General features: G+C 44.0%; 1 protein-coding gene across 6 annotated transcripts in view; it reads left to right on the forward strand.

The window, feature by feature from the left end:
* LOC124039466 (semaphorin-5A-like) overlaps positions 1–14,170 on the forward strand; it is a 327,706-nt gene extending 313,536 nt beyond the window's left edge. For 2 of the 6 annotated variants that reach the window (XM_046355461.1, XM_046355464.1), the window contains 5 exons: positions 1,805–1,975; positions 2,282–2,437; positions 3,372–3,416; positions 4,412–4,623; positions 12,885–14,170. In XM_046355461.1, coding sequence (XP_046211417.1) covers positions 1,805–1,975; positions 2,282–2,437; positions 3,372–3,416; positions 4,412–4,623; positions 12,885–13,004 — 704 coding nt within the window. In that variant the 3' untranslated portion in view covers positions 13,005–14,170. Of the gene's footprint in view, positions 1–1,804; positions 1,976–2,281; positions 2,438–3,371; positions 3,417–4,411; positions 4,624–9,609; positions 9,844–12,884 lie in introns of all 6 variants that reach the window. The other 4 variants (XM_046355463.1, XM_046355462.1, XM_046355465.1 and 1 more) reach the window with 4 other exon arrangements.
* Positions 14,171–16,428: the final 2,258 nt, after the last annotated feature.

The raw sequence follows: 16,428 nt of genomic DNA on the forward strand, positions 1-16,428 counted from the left end.
TGGCTGCCTGAGGCGATTCTCAATCAGAGTCAGGTGATTCTCGTTGTCTCTGATTGGGAACCGTATTTAGGTAGCCTGAGTTTCACTTTGTATTTCGTGGGTGATTGTTCCTGTCTTTGTGTAGTTTCACCAGATAGGGTGGTTTTGTTCCTGTCTTTGTGTAGTTTCACCAGATAGGCTGTAATAGGTTTCTGATACGTTCCTGTCTCTGTGTAGTTTCACTGATAGGCTGTTTAGGCTGTTTCACCTGATAGGCTGTAATAGGTTTCACGTTCCTGTCTTTGTGTAGTTTCACCAGATAGGCTGTAATAGGTTTCACGTTCCTGTCTCTGTGTAGTTTCACCTGATAGGCTGTAATAGGTTTCACGTTCCTGTCTCTGTGTAGTTTCACCTGATAGGCTGTAATAGGTTTCACGTTCCTGTCTCTGTGTAGTTTCACCTGATAGGCTGTAATAGGTTTCACGTTCCTGTCTCTGTGTAGTTTCACCAGATAGGCTGTAATAGGTTTCACGTTCCGTTTGTTGTTTTTGTATTTAGTTATTTCATGTATCGTTTTGTTTTCATTCATTAAAGATCATGAGTAACAAACACGCTGCATTTCGGTCCGACTTTCTTCCTTCAACAGACGAACGCCGTTACACAAACAGTTACATGACCTACAGCATGGCCAAGCAAGTTCGTGTTTCCGACATTTTCGGACCACTAAACTGTTGATTTAGAACCACGGAGTTCCTGGAAGTCGCAAGGAAAACAGGATTTGCCTCCACTTTTCCAGCACCATTTCAACTTCAACATTCAACATCATCTGATCACCTCTGCTTCGTCTAATACGGTGACAACTATAAGATACCAAAAACTATTTTGTCCAATCAACGTAAGCTAAAAATGATGTGGCTGTCCATGGTTCTGATTTCTTTCTCTCTGTGTGTGTGTGTGTGTGTGTGTGTGTGTGTGTGTGTGTGTGTGTGTGTGTGTGTGTGTGTGTGTGTGTGTGTGTGTGTGTGTGTGTGTGTGTGTGTGTGTGTGTGTGTGTGTGTGTGTGTGTGTGTGTGTGTGTGTGTGTGTGTGTGTGTGTGTGTGTGTGTGTGTGTGTGTGTGTGTGTGCGTGCGTGTGTGTGTGTGTGTGCGTGTGCGTGTGTGCGTGTGTGCGTGCGAAAAAACATGTTGACTCACCCTACTTGTAGAGAAACGCCAATGTCATCCTCTTCTGTCATGTTGACTTAATGGCCTGTCACTCTATCATACAGTACACTCTTATAGTTTTTTGTCCAAGGCTATTTGGCTAAAATGATCACTCGCTAGCCTAACTCCCTTTCATGGGCAACGTTAGCTAGTTAACATTAGCCTTCAACATCTAGCTACATGATGAACTTCTCTCAGTCCAGGGGCACAATGTATGAATTTATGGTTGGATCAGAATCGCCATTATAATCATTGGCCAGTATGGAGAATTAAGTCAAACCACAAGTCCAAATCTCTGAATCTCCATTCATGGGTGGTCCCGGGGATTGAACCCACTACCTTGGCGTTACAAGCGCCATGCTCTACCAACTGAGCTACAGAGGACCATACAATTTTTGGGGAAGCCTGGTTTCCCTTGGCAACCTTGAATACACTTCACTGACAGGAACACATACAGACATGGGAACACATACAGACATGGGAACACATACAGACATGGGAACACATACTCACGTAGACACATACAGACATGGGTACACATACTCACGTAGATATACACACATGCCTACACCAACCTCTTGTTCTCCACAACACCTGTCTCCCTCTCTCTCCTGCTGTGTAGTGGATGGTAGCTGGTCGTGCTGGTCTGGCTGGTCTATGTGTTCAGTGACGTGTGGAGGGGGACACTATACGAGGTCACGCACCTGCAACAACCCCCCACCAGCATACGGAGGAGATATCTGTCTGGGACTACACACTGAAGAGGCTCTCTGTAACATACAATCGTGTCCAGGTACTGTAACATACAATCGTGTCCAGGTACACACACATACTCACACACATACACACGTAGTCACACACACACACACACACACACACACACACACACACACACACACACACACACACACACACAAACACATCACATGCAACCTGCTTTAGTTCCTGTCTGTCTACTAGTTGTTTGTTTGCTAGAAACACACTTTACTGCCATTCATTGTTCATAATGATTTGTCTCTTGGCAGTTGTTACACAGTTGAATGTAAACATGTGTACACAGCAGTCCAGTTATAATAGTTTGGTTGTTTTCTGTCTCCAGAGAGTTGGTCTAACTGGTCCCTATGGTGCCAGTGTGACAGTTCTGGCTCCCAGCTGCGGGTTCGACACTGTAATGTCCTGTTCCCTACTGGAAACCAATGTTCAGGAAGTCACACTGAGACCAGGGCCTGCCCACCTGACTCCAACGTTATACCGGGTAATAGAACACACACACGCACACATGCACACACACACACGTGCACACACACATACATACACACACACACGTGCACACACACATACATACACACACACACACACACACACGCACACACACACACACGTGCACACACACACACACACACACACACACACACACACACACACACACACACACACACACACACACACACACACACACACACACACACACACACACACACACACACACACACACGTTGACGTCTTCCACATAGTGTGAATAGACACTTTGGACTATCTAACACTTAGCAACCCATAGATAATAAAACATTTGAACTTCTTCAAAACGGTCTCATCCTTCCCTTTGTAACGTACTCCATGACAGTAGCCGACCTTAGTTTATAAGTATGCTGCAGTGTTATGACAGTTACCTAATTAGGGGATAAGTGTGAATCGATTTATTTGTCTGAAACACCAGTGTGTGTCTAGCTCCTAATCTGTTTTAATGGGAATGGGAATGGGAATAGGAATGGGAATGGGAATAGGAATGGGAATGGGAATGGGAATAGGAATGGGAATGGGAATAGGAATAGGAATGGGAATGGGAATGGGAATAGGAATGGGAATGGGAATAGGAAAAGGAATAGGAATAGGAATGGGAATAGGAATGGGAATGACCATGCCACTCCATCAAGGGTCATTAGAAGAGTTGTGTACTTAATTTCTATTAATGAGGCCTGATACACTTACTTATCATTCACTAGTTATCATGTGCTACTTATCATTTGCTACTTATCATAAGCCTCTTCAGGTGCCTAGTGATGGGTTTCATCATCCTCTGGTTCAGTCTCAATATAATGCTCACACACGTCCCTCGTATCTATCCCGTTGTTCAGGGTAACAAGTCTGTGCTTCTGTTCATTATCTCTTTTTATTTTCTTTATTTAAAGAAGTCTCCATCGCTCGTTCCAGTCAGGAGGAGAGAAGATGCGGAGGTACGAGTGCGTATGTGTTCAATGTAGTGGGATAATGTGATAATGTAGTGTTAAAGTGGGATAATGTAGTGGGACAGTGAGATAATGGTGTGATTTGGTGTGATAATGGTGTGTGATAATGGTGTGTGGTATTGTGATAATGTAATGTGCTAATGTAGTGTGATGGTGTGATAATAAAGTGTGATCATGTAACATGATGGTGTGATAATGTAATGCGATAATGCAATTTGATAATGTAACGTGATGGTGTAATAATGAAGTGTGACAGTGTGATAATGCAGTGTGGTAGCGTGATAATGTGGTGTGATAGTGTGATCATGGTGTGTGGTAGTGTGATAATGTGGTGTGGTAGTGTGATCATGGTGTGTGATAGTGTGATCATGGTGTGTGGTAGTGTGATAATGTGGTGTGATAGTGTGATCATGGTGTGTGGTAGTGTGATAATGTGGTGTGATAGTGTGATCATGGTGTGTGGTAGTGTGATAATGTGGTGTGATAGTGTGATCATGGTGTGTGGTAGCGTGATAATGTGGTGTGATAGTGTGATCATGGTGTGTGGTAGTGTGATAATGTGGTGTGGTAGTGTGATAATGTGGTGTGGTAGTGTGATAATGTGGTGTGGTAGTGTGATAATGTGGTGTGATAGTGTGATCATGGTGTGTGGTAGTGTGATAATGTGGTGTGGTAGTGTGATAATGTGGTGTGGTAGTGTGATAATGTGGTGTGATAGTGTGATCATGGTGTGTGGTAGTGTGATAATGTAGTGTGATAATGTAGTGTGATAATGCAGTGTGGCAGTGTGATAATGTAGTGTGATAATGCAGTGTGATAGCGTGATAATGTAGTGTGATAATGTGGTGTGATAATGCAGTGTGGTAGCGTGATAATGTAGTGTGATAATGTGGTGTGGTAGTGTGATCATGGTGTGTGGTAGTGTGATAATGTAATTTGCTAATGTAGTGTGATAATGTATTCTCTCAACTTCCCTTCTCCAGATTTCAACGTGTTCCATATGATCGCTGTAGGCCTGAGTAGTTCTATCCTGGGTTGTTTGGTCACCTTACTGGTGTACACCTACTGCCAGCGCTATCAGCAGCAGTCTCACGATGTTACAGTCATCCACCCCATCTCAGCATCACCACTCAACACCTCCATCACTAACCACATCAACAAACTGGACAAATATGACTCCTTGGAGGCCATTAAGGTTTGTATACTAACACACTGTGTAAGTCTAAGATCTTCCAAGCTCACCTATATATATTTTTTATTAATTTATTTAACCTTTATTTAACTAGGCAATTCAGTTCAGAACAAATTCTTATTTTACAATGATGGCCCAGGAACAGTGGGTTAACTGGTCTAGGAACAGTGGGTTAACTGGTCTAGGAACAGTGGGTTAACTGGTCTAGGAACAGTGGGTTAACTGGTCTAGGAACAGTGGGTTAACTGGTCTAGGAACAGTGGGTTAACTGCCTTGTTTAGGGGCAGAAAGACAGAAAGACATTTTACCTTGTCAGCTCACCTGTTGTATTTGGTGCATGTTACAGATGAAATGTGATTTGGTCTATAGTACTGTAACCCCCTGGGCTATAGTACTGCAACCCCTGGGCTGGTCTATAGTACTGGGCTGGTCTATAGTACTGTAAACCCCTGAGCTGGTCTATAGTACTGCAACCCCCTGAGCTGGTCTATAGTACTGCAACCCCCTGGGCTGGTCTATAGTACTGTAAACCACTGGGCTGGTCTATAGTACTGCAACCCCCTGGGCTGGTCTATAGTACTGTAAACCACTGGGCTGGTCTATAGTACTGTAAACCACTGGGCTGGTCTATAGTACTGTAAACCCCTGGGCTGGTCTATAGTACTGCAACCCCCTGGGCTGGTCTATAGTACTGTAAACCACTGGGCTGGTCTATAGTACTGCAACCCCCTGGGCTGGTCTATAGTACTGCAACCCCCTGGGCTGGTCTATAGTACTGCAACCCCCTGAGCTGGTCTATAGTACTGCAACCCCCTGGGCTGGTCTATAGTACTGCAACCCCCTGGGCTGGTCTATAGTACTGTAAACCTGTGGGCTGGTCTATAGTACTGCAACCCCCTGGGCTGGTCTATAGTACTGTAAACCACTGGGCTGGTCTATAGTACTGCAACCCCCTGGGCTGGTCTATAGTACTGTAAACCCCTGGGCTGGTCTATAGTACTGTAAACCACTGGGCTGGTCTATAGTACTGCAACCCCCTGAGCTGGTCTATAGTACTGTAAACCCCTGGGCTGGTCTATAGTACTGCAACCCCCTGGGCTGGTCTATAGTACTGCAAACCCCTGGGCTGGTCTATAGTACTGCAACCCCCTGAGCTGGTCTATAGTACTGCAAACCCCTGGGCTGGTCTATAGTACTGCAACCCCCTGAGCTGGTCTATAGTACTGTAAACCACTGGGCTGGTCTATAGTACTGTAAACCACTGGGCTGGTCTATAGTACTGTAAACCCCTGGGCTGGTCTATAGTACTGTAAACCACTGGACTGGTCTATAGTACTGCAACCCCCTGAGCTGGTCTATAGTACTGTAAACCCCTGGGCTGGTCTATAGTACTGCAACCCCTGAGCTGGTCTATAGTACTGCAACCCCTGGTCTATACTGGGCTGGTACTGTAAACCACTGGGCTGTTCTATAGTACTGCAAACCCCTGAGCTGGTCTATAGTACTGTAAACCCCTGGGCTGGTCTATAGTACTGCAACCCCCCCTGAGCTGGTCTATAGTACTGTAAACCCCTGGGCTGGTCTACAGTACTGTAAACCACTGGGCTGGTCTATAGTACTGTAAAACACTGGGCTGGTCTATAGTACTGCAACCCCCTGAGCTGGTCTATAGTACTGTAAACCACTGGGCTGGTCTATAGTACTGCAACCCCTGGGCTGGTCTATAGTACTGTAACCCCCTGGGCTGGTCTATAGTACTGCAACCCCCCCTGGGCTGGTCTATAGTACTGTAAACCCCTGGGCTGGTCTATAGTACTGTAAACCACTGGGCTGGTCTATAGTACAGTAAACCACTGGGCTGGACTATAGTACTGTAAACCACTGGGCTGGTCTATAGTACTGTAAACCACTGGGCTGGTCTATAGTACAGTAAACCACTGGGCTGGACTATAGTACTGTAAACCACTGGGCTGGTCTATAGTACTGTAAACCACTGGGCTGGTCTATAGTACTGTAAACCCCTGGGCTGGTCTATAGTACAGTAAACCACTGGGCTGGACTATAGTACTGTAAACCCCTGGGCTGGTCTATAGTACTGTAAACCACTGGGCTGGTCTATAGTACTGTAAACCACTGGGCTGGTCTATAGTACTGTAAACCCCTGGGCTGGTCTATAGTACTGTAAACCACTGGGCTGGTCTATAGTACTGTAAACCCCTGGGCTGGTCTATAGTACTGTAAACCACTGGACTGGTCTATAGTACTGTAAACCACTGGGCTGGTCTATAGTACTGTAAACCCCTGAGCTGGTCTATAGTACTGTAAAACCCTGGGCTGGTCTATAGTACTGTAAACCACTGGGCTGGTCTATAGTATTGCAACCCCTGGGCTGGTCTATAGTACTGTAAACCACTGGGCTGGTCTATAGTACTGTAGTACTGTAAACCACTGGGCTGGTCTATAGTACTGTAAACCACTGGGCTGGTCTATAGTACTGCAACCCCTGGGCTGGTCTATAGTACTGTAAACCACTGGGCTGGTCTATAGTACTGTAAACCACTGGGCTGGTCTATAGTATTGTAAACCCCTGGGCTGGTCTATAGTACTGTAAACCACTGGACTGGTCTATAGTACTGTAAACCCCTGGGCTGGTCTATAGTACTGTAAACTCCTGGGCTGGTCTATAGTACTGTAAACCTGTGGGCTGGTCTATAGTACTGTAAACCCCTGGGCTGGTCTATAGTATGGTAAACCCCTGGGCTGGTCTATGGTACTGTAAACCTCTGGGCTGGTCTATAGTACTGTAAACCCCTGGGCTGGTATATAGTACTGTAAACCTGTGGGCTGGTCTATAGTATTGTAAACCACTAGACTGGTCTATAGTATTGTAAACCTGTGGGCTGGTCTATAGTACTGTAAACCCATGAGCTGGTCTATAGTACTGTAAACCACTGGGCTGGTCTATAGTACTGTAAACCTCTGGGCTGGTCTATAGTACTGTAAACCTCTGGGCTGGTCTATAGTATTGTAGCTCTTCTGTACTTGTGGTCCTGCATCTACCCTGTGTGACTGCACTGTTCTGTGTCTATAGCCATTTAGATGTACACTGCTTTCTCATAAGTTACTAACAAAATATATCACAATGTACATAGCTTAGGTGACTAAATCGGGCTGAACAGGTTGCAGGTCTTCGTTTTTAATAACAGTAGGAACCTCCTAGTTTAAATAAATAATACATCAATAATATTAGTTAGTTATATTCTCTCTGACCAGATTTCTGTTGACACAAGGCATGGTTTGGAAAGTCAAGTTGAGCCATTATTTTATGCGAGTTAACGTATTGAGTTAGTCTAGCAAGTTAGCCTATTGAGTTAGTCTAGCGAGTTAGCCTATTGAGTTTGTCTAGCGAGTTAGCCTATTATGTTAGTCTAGCGAGTTAGCCTATTGAGGTAGTCTAGCGAGTTAGTCTAGCGAGTTAGCCTATTGAGGTAGTCTAGCGAGTTAGCCTATTATGTTAGTCTAGCGAGTTAGCCTATTGAGTTAGTCTAGCGAGTTAGCCTATTGAGTTTGTCTAGCGAGTTAGCCTATTATGTTAGTCTAGCGAGTTAGCCTATTGAGGTAGTCTAGCGAGTTAGTCTAGCGAGTTAGCCTATTATGTTAGTCTAGCGAGTTAGCCTATTGAGTTTGTCTAGTGAGTTAGCCTATTATGTTAGTCTAGCGAGTTAGCCTATTGAGGTAGTCTAGCGAGTTAGTTAGTCTAGCGAGTTAGCCTATTGAGGTAGTCTAGCGAGTTAGCCTATTATGTTAGTCTAGTGAGTTAGCCTATTGAGTTAGTCTAGCGAGTTAGCCCATTATGTTAACCTAGCAAGTTAGCCTATTGAGTTAGCCTCGCGAGTTAGCCTATTGAGTTAGTCTAGCGAGTTAGCCTATTGAGTTAGTCTAGCGAGTTAGCCTATTGAGTTAGTCTAGCGAGTTAGCCTATTATGTTAGTCTAGCAAGTTAGCCTATTGAGTTAGTCTAGCGAGTTAGCCTATTGAGTTAGTCTAGCGAGTTAGCCTATTATGTTAGTCTAGCGATTTAGCCTATTATGTTAGTCTAGCGAGTTAGCCTATTGAGTTAGTCTAGTGAGTTAGCCTATTGAGTTAGTCTAGCGAGTTAGCCTATTGAGTTAGTCTAGCGAGTTAGCCTATTGAGTTAGTCTAGCGAGTTAGCCTATTGAGTTAGTCTAGCAAGTTAGCCTATTGAGTTAGTCTAGCGAGTTAGCCTATTGTGTTAGTCTAGCGAGTTAGCCTATTATGTTAGTTTAGCTAGTGTGGACAGAGAGCTAACTTTCAGAAGAGTATCCATCTTCTATAAGTGACTGAACAAACACACTGTCTAAAGTGAACGGATTCTCTGGTGCAGAACTAATATCTTGGAATGCAGTTTTCATAGCAGAATAAAGATTTGAGAAGTGTCCATCTATCATGTAATTAGAGTCTGGTGTGTGAGTGGAATCCAGTTTGCAGCTATGGACAGAGAAAAATGAATATGGACAATGCTTATTTGGCTCAGTGAAAAAACTCAAAAAGAGTCTTTATTTTCTGAGGAGTATTCTGCCTCAGTCTTTACTCTTGTTTAATAGCTGGGTTGTACTTTTGAATATACATTTTTAAAACAAAGTGCAATGACTGATTCTGTCATTTTATTTTGTAATGTAGGAAAAAGATGAACACCTGGCACCACTATAATTCCTAAAGCTTTGTTCTTTGTTTGACTAAAATAACATCTTTATCATTTAGGTGAGCTCTGAAAGATTGAGTGCCATTGAGACAAAGGCAGTGAGTTTAGCTGAAATATTGTCATTTTGAATTCCGCCGTAGTGTGTCCTACCTTATAGAGGGCATAGGATGACCATGTGGTCCCTTAGGTACAGTAGAACTTCATCCATTGTGTCATCCTTTGTGGATCCATTAAGGATGACTCTTGCCCGTTCCTCTCCTCCCGCAGCCCGATGTGTCTGTACTCTTGACCCTGGACGACCCCGGCATGTGCCAGCCTCTGTCTACTAACATGGGCGTGTCCATGCGTGGCTTGGAGATTTTCTACTAACTTTCTACTGACTTCTGACCTCTACAACATCCCGCCTCTTGACCCACCTCCTAGCCTATGAACAACCTCCTTCCACTTCCTCTTCCTCTCCACCGTGCCCCCACTTCCTGTGATGCTTCCTGTGTGCGTCAGGTCGGGGTAGATTCAGTTTCTCTGTCGTTGCTCAGGAATCCCATTCTTTCATACTCATCCCATAGGGCCAGGGGAAGGCAATTGCGGTCTTCGGGAGCCGTAATGTCTGCTGGTTTTCTCTTCTCTCTCTGGTACTTAGTCAGTCAGTCAGTCAGTCAGTCAGTCAGTCAGTCAGTCAGTCAGTCAGTCAGTCAGTCAGTCAGTCAGTCAGTCAGTCAGTCAGTAGCTTTGGTGCTTTTAGGGATAGCGCATCTCTCGTATATCGCGCTTCACTTTGTTCAGGCTTTTAATTGATCCATTCATGTTGATCAATTCGTTGATTGATCTGAGAGTGCGCTCACCTGGTCTCCCAGGTCTAGATCAGCTGGTCTCCCAGGTCTAGATCAGCTGGTCTCCCAGGTCTAGATCAGCTGGTCTCCCAGGTCTAGATCAGCTGGTCTCCCAGGTCTGGATCAGCTGGTCTCCCAGGTCTAGATCAGCTGGTCTCCCAGGTCTAGATCAGCTGGTCTCCCAGGTCTAGATCAGCTGGTCTCCCAGGTCTAGATCAGCTGGTCTCCCAGGTCTGGATCAGCTGGTCTCCCAGGTCTAGATCAGCTGGTCTCCCAGGTCTAGATCAGCTGGTCTCCCAGGTCTAGATCAGCTGGTCTCCCAGGTCTAGATCAGCTGGTCTCCCAGGTCTAGATCAGCTGGTCTCCCAGGTCTGGATCTGAAGGAAATAATGAGAACCAGCAGACATTGTGGCTCCTCAGAACCAGAGTTGTCCACCCCTGCCATTGAATTACCCATAGACCTTTGAGAAGGCAGTGTATTTTCCACTCATCTCTTTCCGTTCTGAAACGTCCGCCATGTTCTGACACCTTTCATCTGCATGTGTTGGTTGTTCTATGTTCTGTCTTCCCCTTTATTTCCCCCTTCGTATTGGTTCTGTTATTCTAAAGTGATGGGTTACCTTGGAGAAAGAGAACTTGTTGTAAACTCATTTCATTGTCTCCATAGCTGTCTGCTTTCTCTCTCTATGTCTAATGCCACCCAAACAGCTTTTGTTGAACTGCACTAAAAACACTATAAAGTCAGATTAGAAGAAGCCTGGTTAATTGTTGAGTTCAGCCATGGGACCACTAAGAGATACTAGATATTACAGTTTTAGACTCATTTAGACTTTTAAGAAATAAAGGTGAGCATAAAATGGGTAGTTTATTAATTCCATTTTTAGACATGGAAATGGACTTTTTAGACTCAGGTAATAACACATTATTTGGACATTGAGTTATGTTTTGTCGGTCACTCAATGCAAGTCATGAAAAATGTAATGGGGATAGATTAATATTATAGAATTATTATAGAATAATATTATAGAATTATAATAGAATAATATTATATGTGCTCAGCGTTCACATCTCCCGTGAATTCATATACGGATCCATCAATCAAGAACAAAACGCAGCATCATCACCTGCTGAATTATTCCGCCTCCGGGGACTTTCAGGGTAGACTCATCTAGGACCGGGATGATACCAGTATCGCGATACTCGTTGCATTTAAACAAAACACAAAGCGGATCTAACTTCTTTAGGAAACCAGCCCAAATGGTGGAAACAAACTTCATTATATCTTCACCTCGATTCACATGTATTTAGTTTCCAAGCTATAGCACACAACATTTTACATACAGCAGGTTTTTAAAGGTCCAAAGAGTTTGTATCGTCACAGCCTTACACACAACAATTAAACAACCTGCTGAGGTTGTACTGAGCTCACAGAACCATATGGTATCTTCACAGACCATACGGCCTCTTCACAGACCCATACGGCCTCTTCACAGAACCATACGGCCTCTTCACAGACCCATACGGCCTCTTCACAGACCCATACGGTATCTTCACAGACCCATACGGCCTCTTCACAGACCCATACGGCCTCTTCACAGACCCATACGGTATCTTCACAGAACCATACGGCCTCTTCACAGACCCATATGTCCTCTTCACAGAACCATACGGCCTCTTCACAGACCCATACGGTATCTTCACAGAACCACACGGCCTCTTCACAGACCCATACGGCATCTTCACAGACCCATACGGCATCTTCACAGACCCATACGGCATCTTCACAGAACCACACGGCCTCTTCACAGACCCATACGGTATCTTCACAGAACCACACGGTATCTTCACAGAACCATACGGCCTCTTCACAGAACCACACGGCATCTTCACAGAACCACACGGCATCTTCACAGACCCATACGGTATCTTCACAGACCCATACGGTATCTTCACAGAACCATAGAGAAGGGCAGAACAGAGATACCGTGTGGCGCTTCCTTATATTCTGACTCGATTATTCACTGGCAGGCTGATGTGGAGCCATTAGAGACGAGATCAGTAGACCTTGTAATCTCACCATAGTACACTGTACTTCCTCAGCGGTTATTATTGTTGCCAGCCTGTTGTTATTGTCAATGCTCTGGCCTTGTTCTTTGAGATGGTATGCTTCATTCATGCAGTGACCTCCCATTGATTGTTATGTTGTTGCTCCAAGGATTCTTTTCCTGTTGAATACATTCCCTTTAGCTTTAGCTTTCATTCGCCATTTCGACTGAAGCATCAGAATAAACTGGGTGGTTTGAGGCCATGAATGCTGATTGGCTGACAGCCGTGGTATATCAGACCGTATACCACGTTGTATGACAAAACATGTATTTTTACTGTTCTAATGACGTTGGTAACCAGGTTATAATAGCAATAAGGCACCTCTGGGGTTTGTGGTATGTGGCCTCTTTGCGTCGTGCCTAAGAATAGCCCTTAGCCGTGGTATTGGCCATGTACCACACCCCCTCGGGCCTTATTGTTTAATAATACCATGGTGTTTCAGTACAGTTGGCACTAACTCTCTCTCTCTCTCCTCTCTCTCTCCCTGTGTCTCATCCTCTTCCTCATTCCCTTCCTTTTTTCCTCTTTTCCTCTTCATCATCATCATCTTCCTCATACTCTTCCTCCCCCTCTTTCTCTTTCTCTTTCTCTCTCTGTCCTTCACAGGCTTTCAATAAGAACAACCTGATTCTGGAGGAAAGAAATAAGTACTTCAACCCCCAGCGAGCTGGGAAGACTTACACCAATTCATACTTCACTGACCTCAACACTTACGATGACTATTAACCCTTTGTTGGGCTACAGCATCGGGGAGACACACCCTTGTGCAGACAACAACCCCACACCACTCGTTATGACAATGTCCTATATTTTTCCACCTCGTAATGAAATCTATTACGTTTTATGTGGGACCCTCCCGCTCTGGGACCCATTGGCAACAGCCATCCAATCAAATTACAGCCACACGGCGATGTCATCGAAGGGACAGGCCCAAAAAGGAAACTCGAAGAGCTTTCTGAATGGGAAGGACCCTGCTGTGATTTCCTGTCACTCTCTTGTCCCAGAACTGTGTCGGTTCCAGGGGAAGAAAACAAACCAACTGCTTTGCATGATTTTCTCTGTGACTCTGTTCAGTTTTGCATGGTTGGTAGCGGGCAGGCAGGCAGGCAGGCGGGCGGGCGGGCGGGCGGGCAGGCAGGCAGGCAGGCAGGCGGGCAGGCGGGCCACTCACTGTCCGCTGTGCTAGTGTCCTACAGAGGACCCCAAAGGGGTGGCGTTAGTTATGCCTGATGAATTTGATCCAACTATAATGCTCAACGGTAGATAGTCAAGTGCTTAGTGTACCCAGAGTAACTGTCACTCAATAGCTTCCCCAGGTTGTTGTGGATTTAAACCAATTACAACTCTGCATTATTGTAGACTTTTGTTAAACCAATCTTGTTCTATACCGTCTACCGTTGAGTAACTAAAATACCAGCCCTTTTGTTTAAAGAGGGGGTTGGTTATTCAAATAAAGACAGGATGTAGATATTTTAGAGATGTTTCTCTTACGGGGCTGGCGTTGGTGTAGCAGTTAGCGGTGGTTGAGATATCAGTGTATAATCTTTCTTGCTTTTTGTTGATGTTATTGTACAGTAAGCTCATTTGGAAGCATATTTCTCTGTGTCTTTATAGGTCCATTTACTCAATGTCAGTGTTAAAATCAATCATTTGAGTAGAAGAAATTGCCCGGGAAATATATAAGTAGATCATGTTCAAACTGCCATCATACTTGTTAATCTTTTTTTTCATTTGTGGTACTTTTCAAGGTGAAACATCTCTCTTCTGTTTAAAGATGTACATCCATATTCAGTATGTTGATTTCTTCAATGTTTTCAATTGTAACTTTTTTTTTTGTTGGTTGAAACGTTTGCTTGTTTTATTGTGGATAAATAAAATGAAAACGCTTGGTATACCTCAGGGTTGTCAATGTCTACACCAACTAACCCAACCACACTCTAACATCGAAAAACAGTACTTACCATTGGCAGAGCTATGTGAATCAATCAAGACCACAGTAATACTCTTTTAGCCTTTGCAAGAATTCATAGTGAATCCACAGTGAATCCATAGTGAATCCACAGTGAATCCACAGTGAATCTATAGTGAATCCATAGTGAATCCACAGTGAATCCATAGTGAATCCACAGTGAATCCACAGTGAATCCATAGTGAATCCACAGTGAATCCATAGTGAATTCATAGTGAATCCACAGTGAATCCACAGTGAATCCACAGTGAATCCACAGTGAATCCACAGTGAATCCATAGTGAATCCACAGTGAATCCATAGTGAATCCACAGTGAATCCATAGTGAATCCATAGTGAATCCACAGTGAATCCATAGTGAATCCACAGTGAATCCATAGTGAATCCATAGTGAATCCACAGTGAATCCACAGTGAATCCACAGTGAATCCACAGTGAATCCACAGTGAATCCATAGTGAATCCACAGTGAATCCACAGTGAATCCACAGTGAATCCATAGTGAATCCATAGTGAATCCATAGTGAATCCACAGTGAATCCATAGTGAATCCACAGTGAATCCATAGTGAATCCACAGTGAATCGATAGTGAATCCACAGTGAATCCATAGTGAATCCACAGTGAATCCACAGTGAATCCATAGTGAATCCACAGTGAATCCATAGTGAATCCATAGTGAATCCACAGTGAATCCATAGTGAATCCATAGTGAATCCATAGTGAATCCACAGTGAATCCATAGTGAATCCATAGTGAATCCACAGTGAATCCATAGTGAATCCATAGTGAATCCACAGTGAATCCATAGTGAATCCATAGTGAATCCACAGTGAATCCATAGTGAATCCATAGTGAATCCACAGTGAATCCATAGTGAATCCATAGTGAATCCACAGTGAATCCATAGTGAATCCACAGTGAATCCATAGTGAATCCATAGTGAATCCATAGTGAATCCACAGTGAATCCATAGTGAATCCACAGTGAATCCATAGTGAATCCACAGTGAATCCATAGTGAATCCACAGTGAATCCATAGTGAATCCACAGTGAATCCACAGTGAATCCACAGTGAATCCACAGTGAATCCACAGTGAATCCACAGTGAATCCACAGTGAATCCACAGTGAATCCACAGTGAATCCAGTGAATCCACAGTGAATCCACAGTGAATCCACAGTGAATCCACAGTGAATCCACAGTGAATCCATAGTGAATCCACAGTGAATCCATAGTGAATCCACAGTGAATCCATAGTGAATCCACAGTGAATCCATAGTGAATCCACAGTGAATCCATAGTGAATCCACAGTGAATCCATAGTAGTGAATCCATAGTGAATCCACAGTGAATCCACAGTGAATCCACAGTGAATCCATAGTGAATCCACAGTGAATCCACAGTGAATCCACAGTGAATCCATAGTGAATCCACAGTGAATCCATAGTGAATCCATAGTGAATCCATAGTGAATCCACAGTGAATCCATAGTGAATCCACAGTGAATCCATAGTGAATCCATAGTGAATCCACAGTGAATCCATAGTGAATCCACAGTGAATCCATAGTGAATCCACAGTGAATCCATAGTGAATCCACAGTGAATCCAGAGTGAATCCACAGTGAATCCATAGTGAATCCACAGTGAATCCATAGTGAATCCATAGTGAATCCATAGTGAATCCATAGTGAATCCATAGTGAATCCACAGTGAATCCACAGTGAATCCACAGTGAATCCATAGTGAATCCATAGTGAATCCATAGTGAATCCACAGTGAATCCATAGTGAATCCATAGTGAATCCATAGTGAATCCACAGTGAATCGATAGTGAATCCATAGTGAATCCATAGTGAATCCACAGTGAATCCATAGTGAATCCACAGTGAATCCATAGTGAATCCATAGTGAATCCACAGTGAATCCATAGTGAATCCATAGTGAATCCATAGTGAATCCACAGTGAATCCATAGTGAATCCATAGTGAATCCACAGTGAATCCATAGTGAATCCATAGTGAATCCACAGTGAATCCACAGTGAATCCATAGTGAATCCATAGTGAATCCACAGTGAATCCATAGTGAATCCATAGTGAATCCATAGTGAATCCACAGTGAATCCATAGTGAATCCACAGTGAATCCATAGTGAATCCATAGTGAATCCATAGTGAATCC

This window comes from Oncorhynchus gorbuscha, linkage group LG07 (genome assembly GCF_021184085.1).
Source record: "Oncorhynchus gorbuscha isolate QuinsamMale2020 ecotype Even-year linkage group LG07, OgorEven_v1.0, whole genome shotgun sequence".
Taxonomy (NCBI): Eukaryota; Metazoa; Chordata; class Actinopteri; order Salmoniformes; family Salmonidae; genus Oncorhynchus; species Oncorhynchus gorbuscha.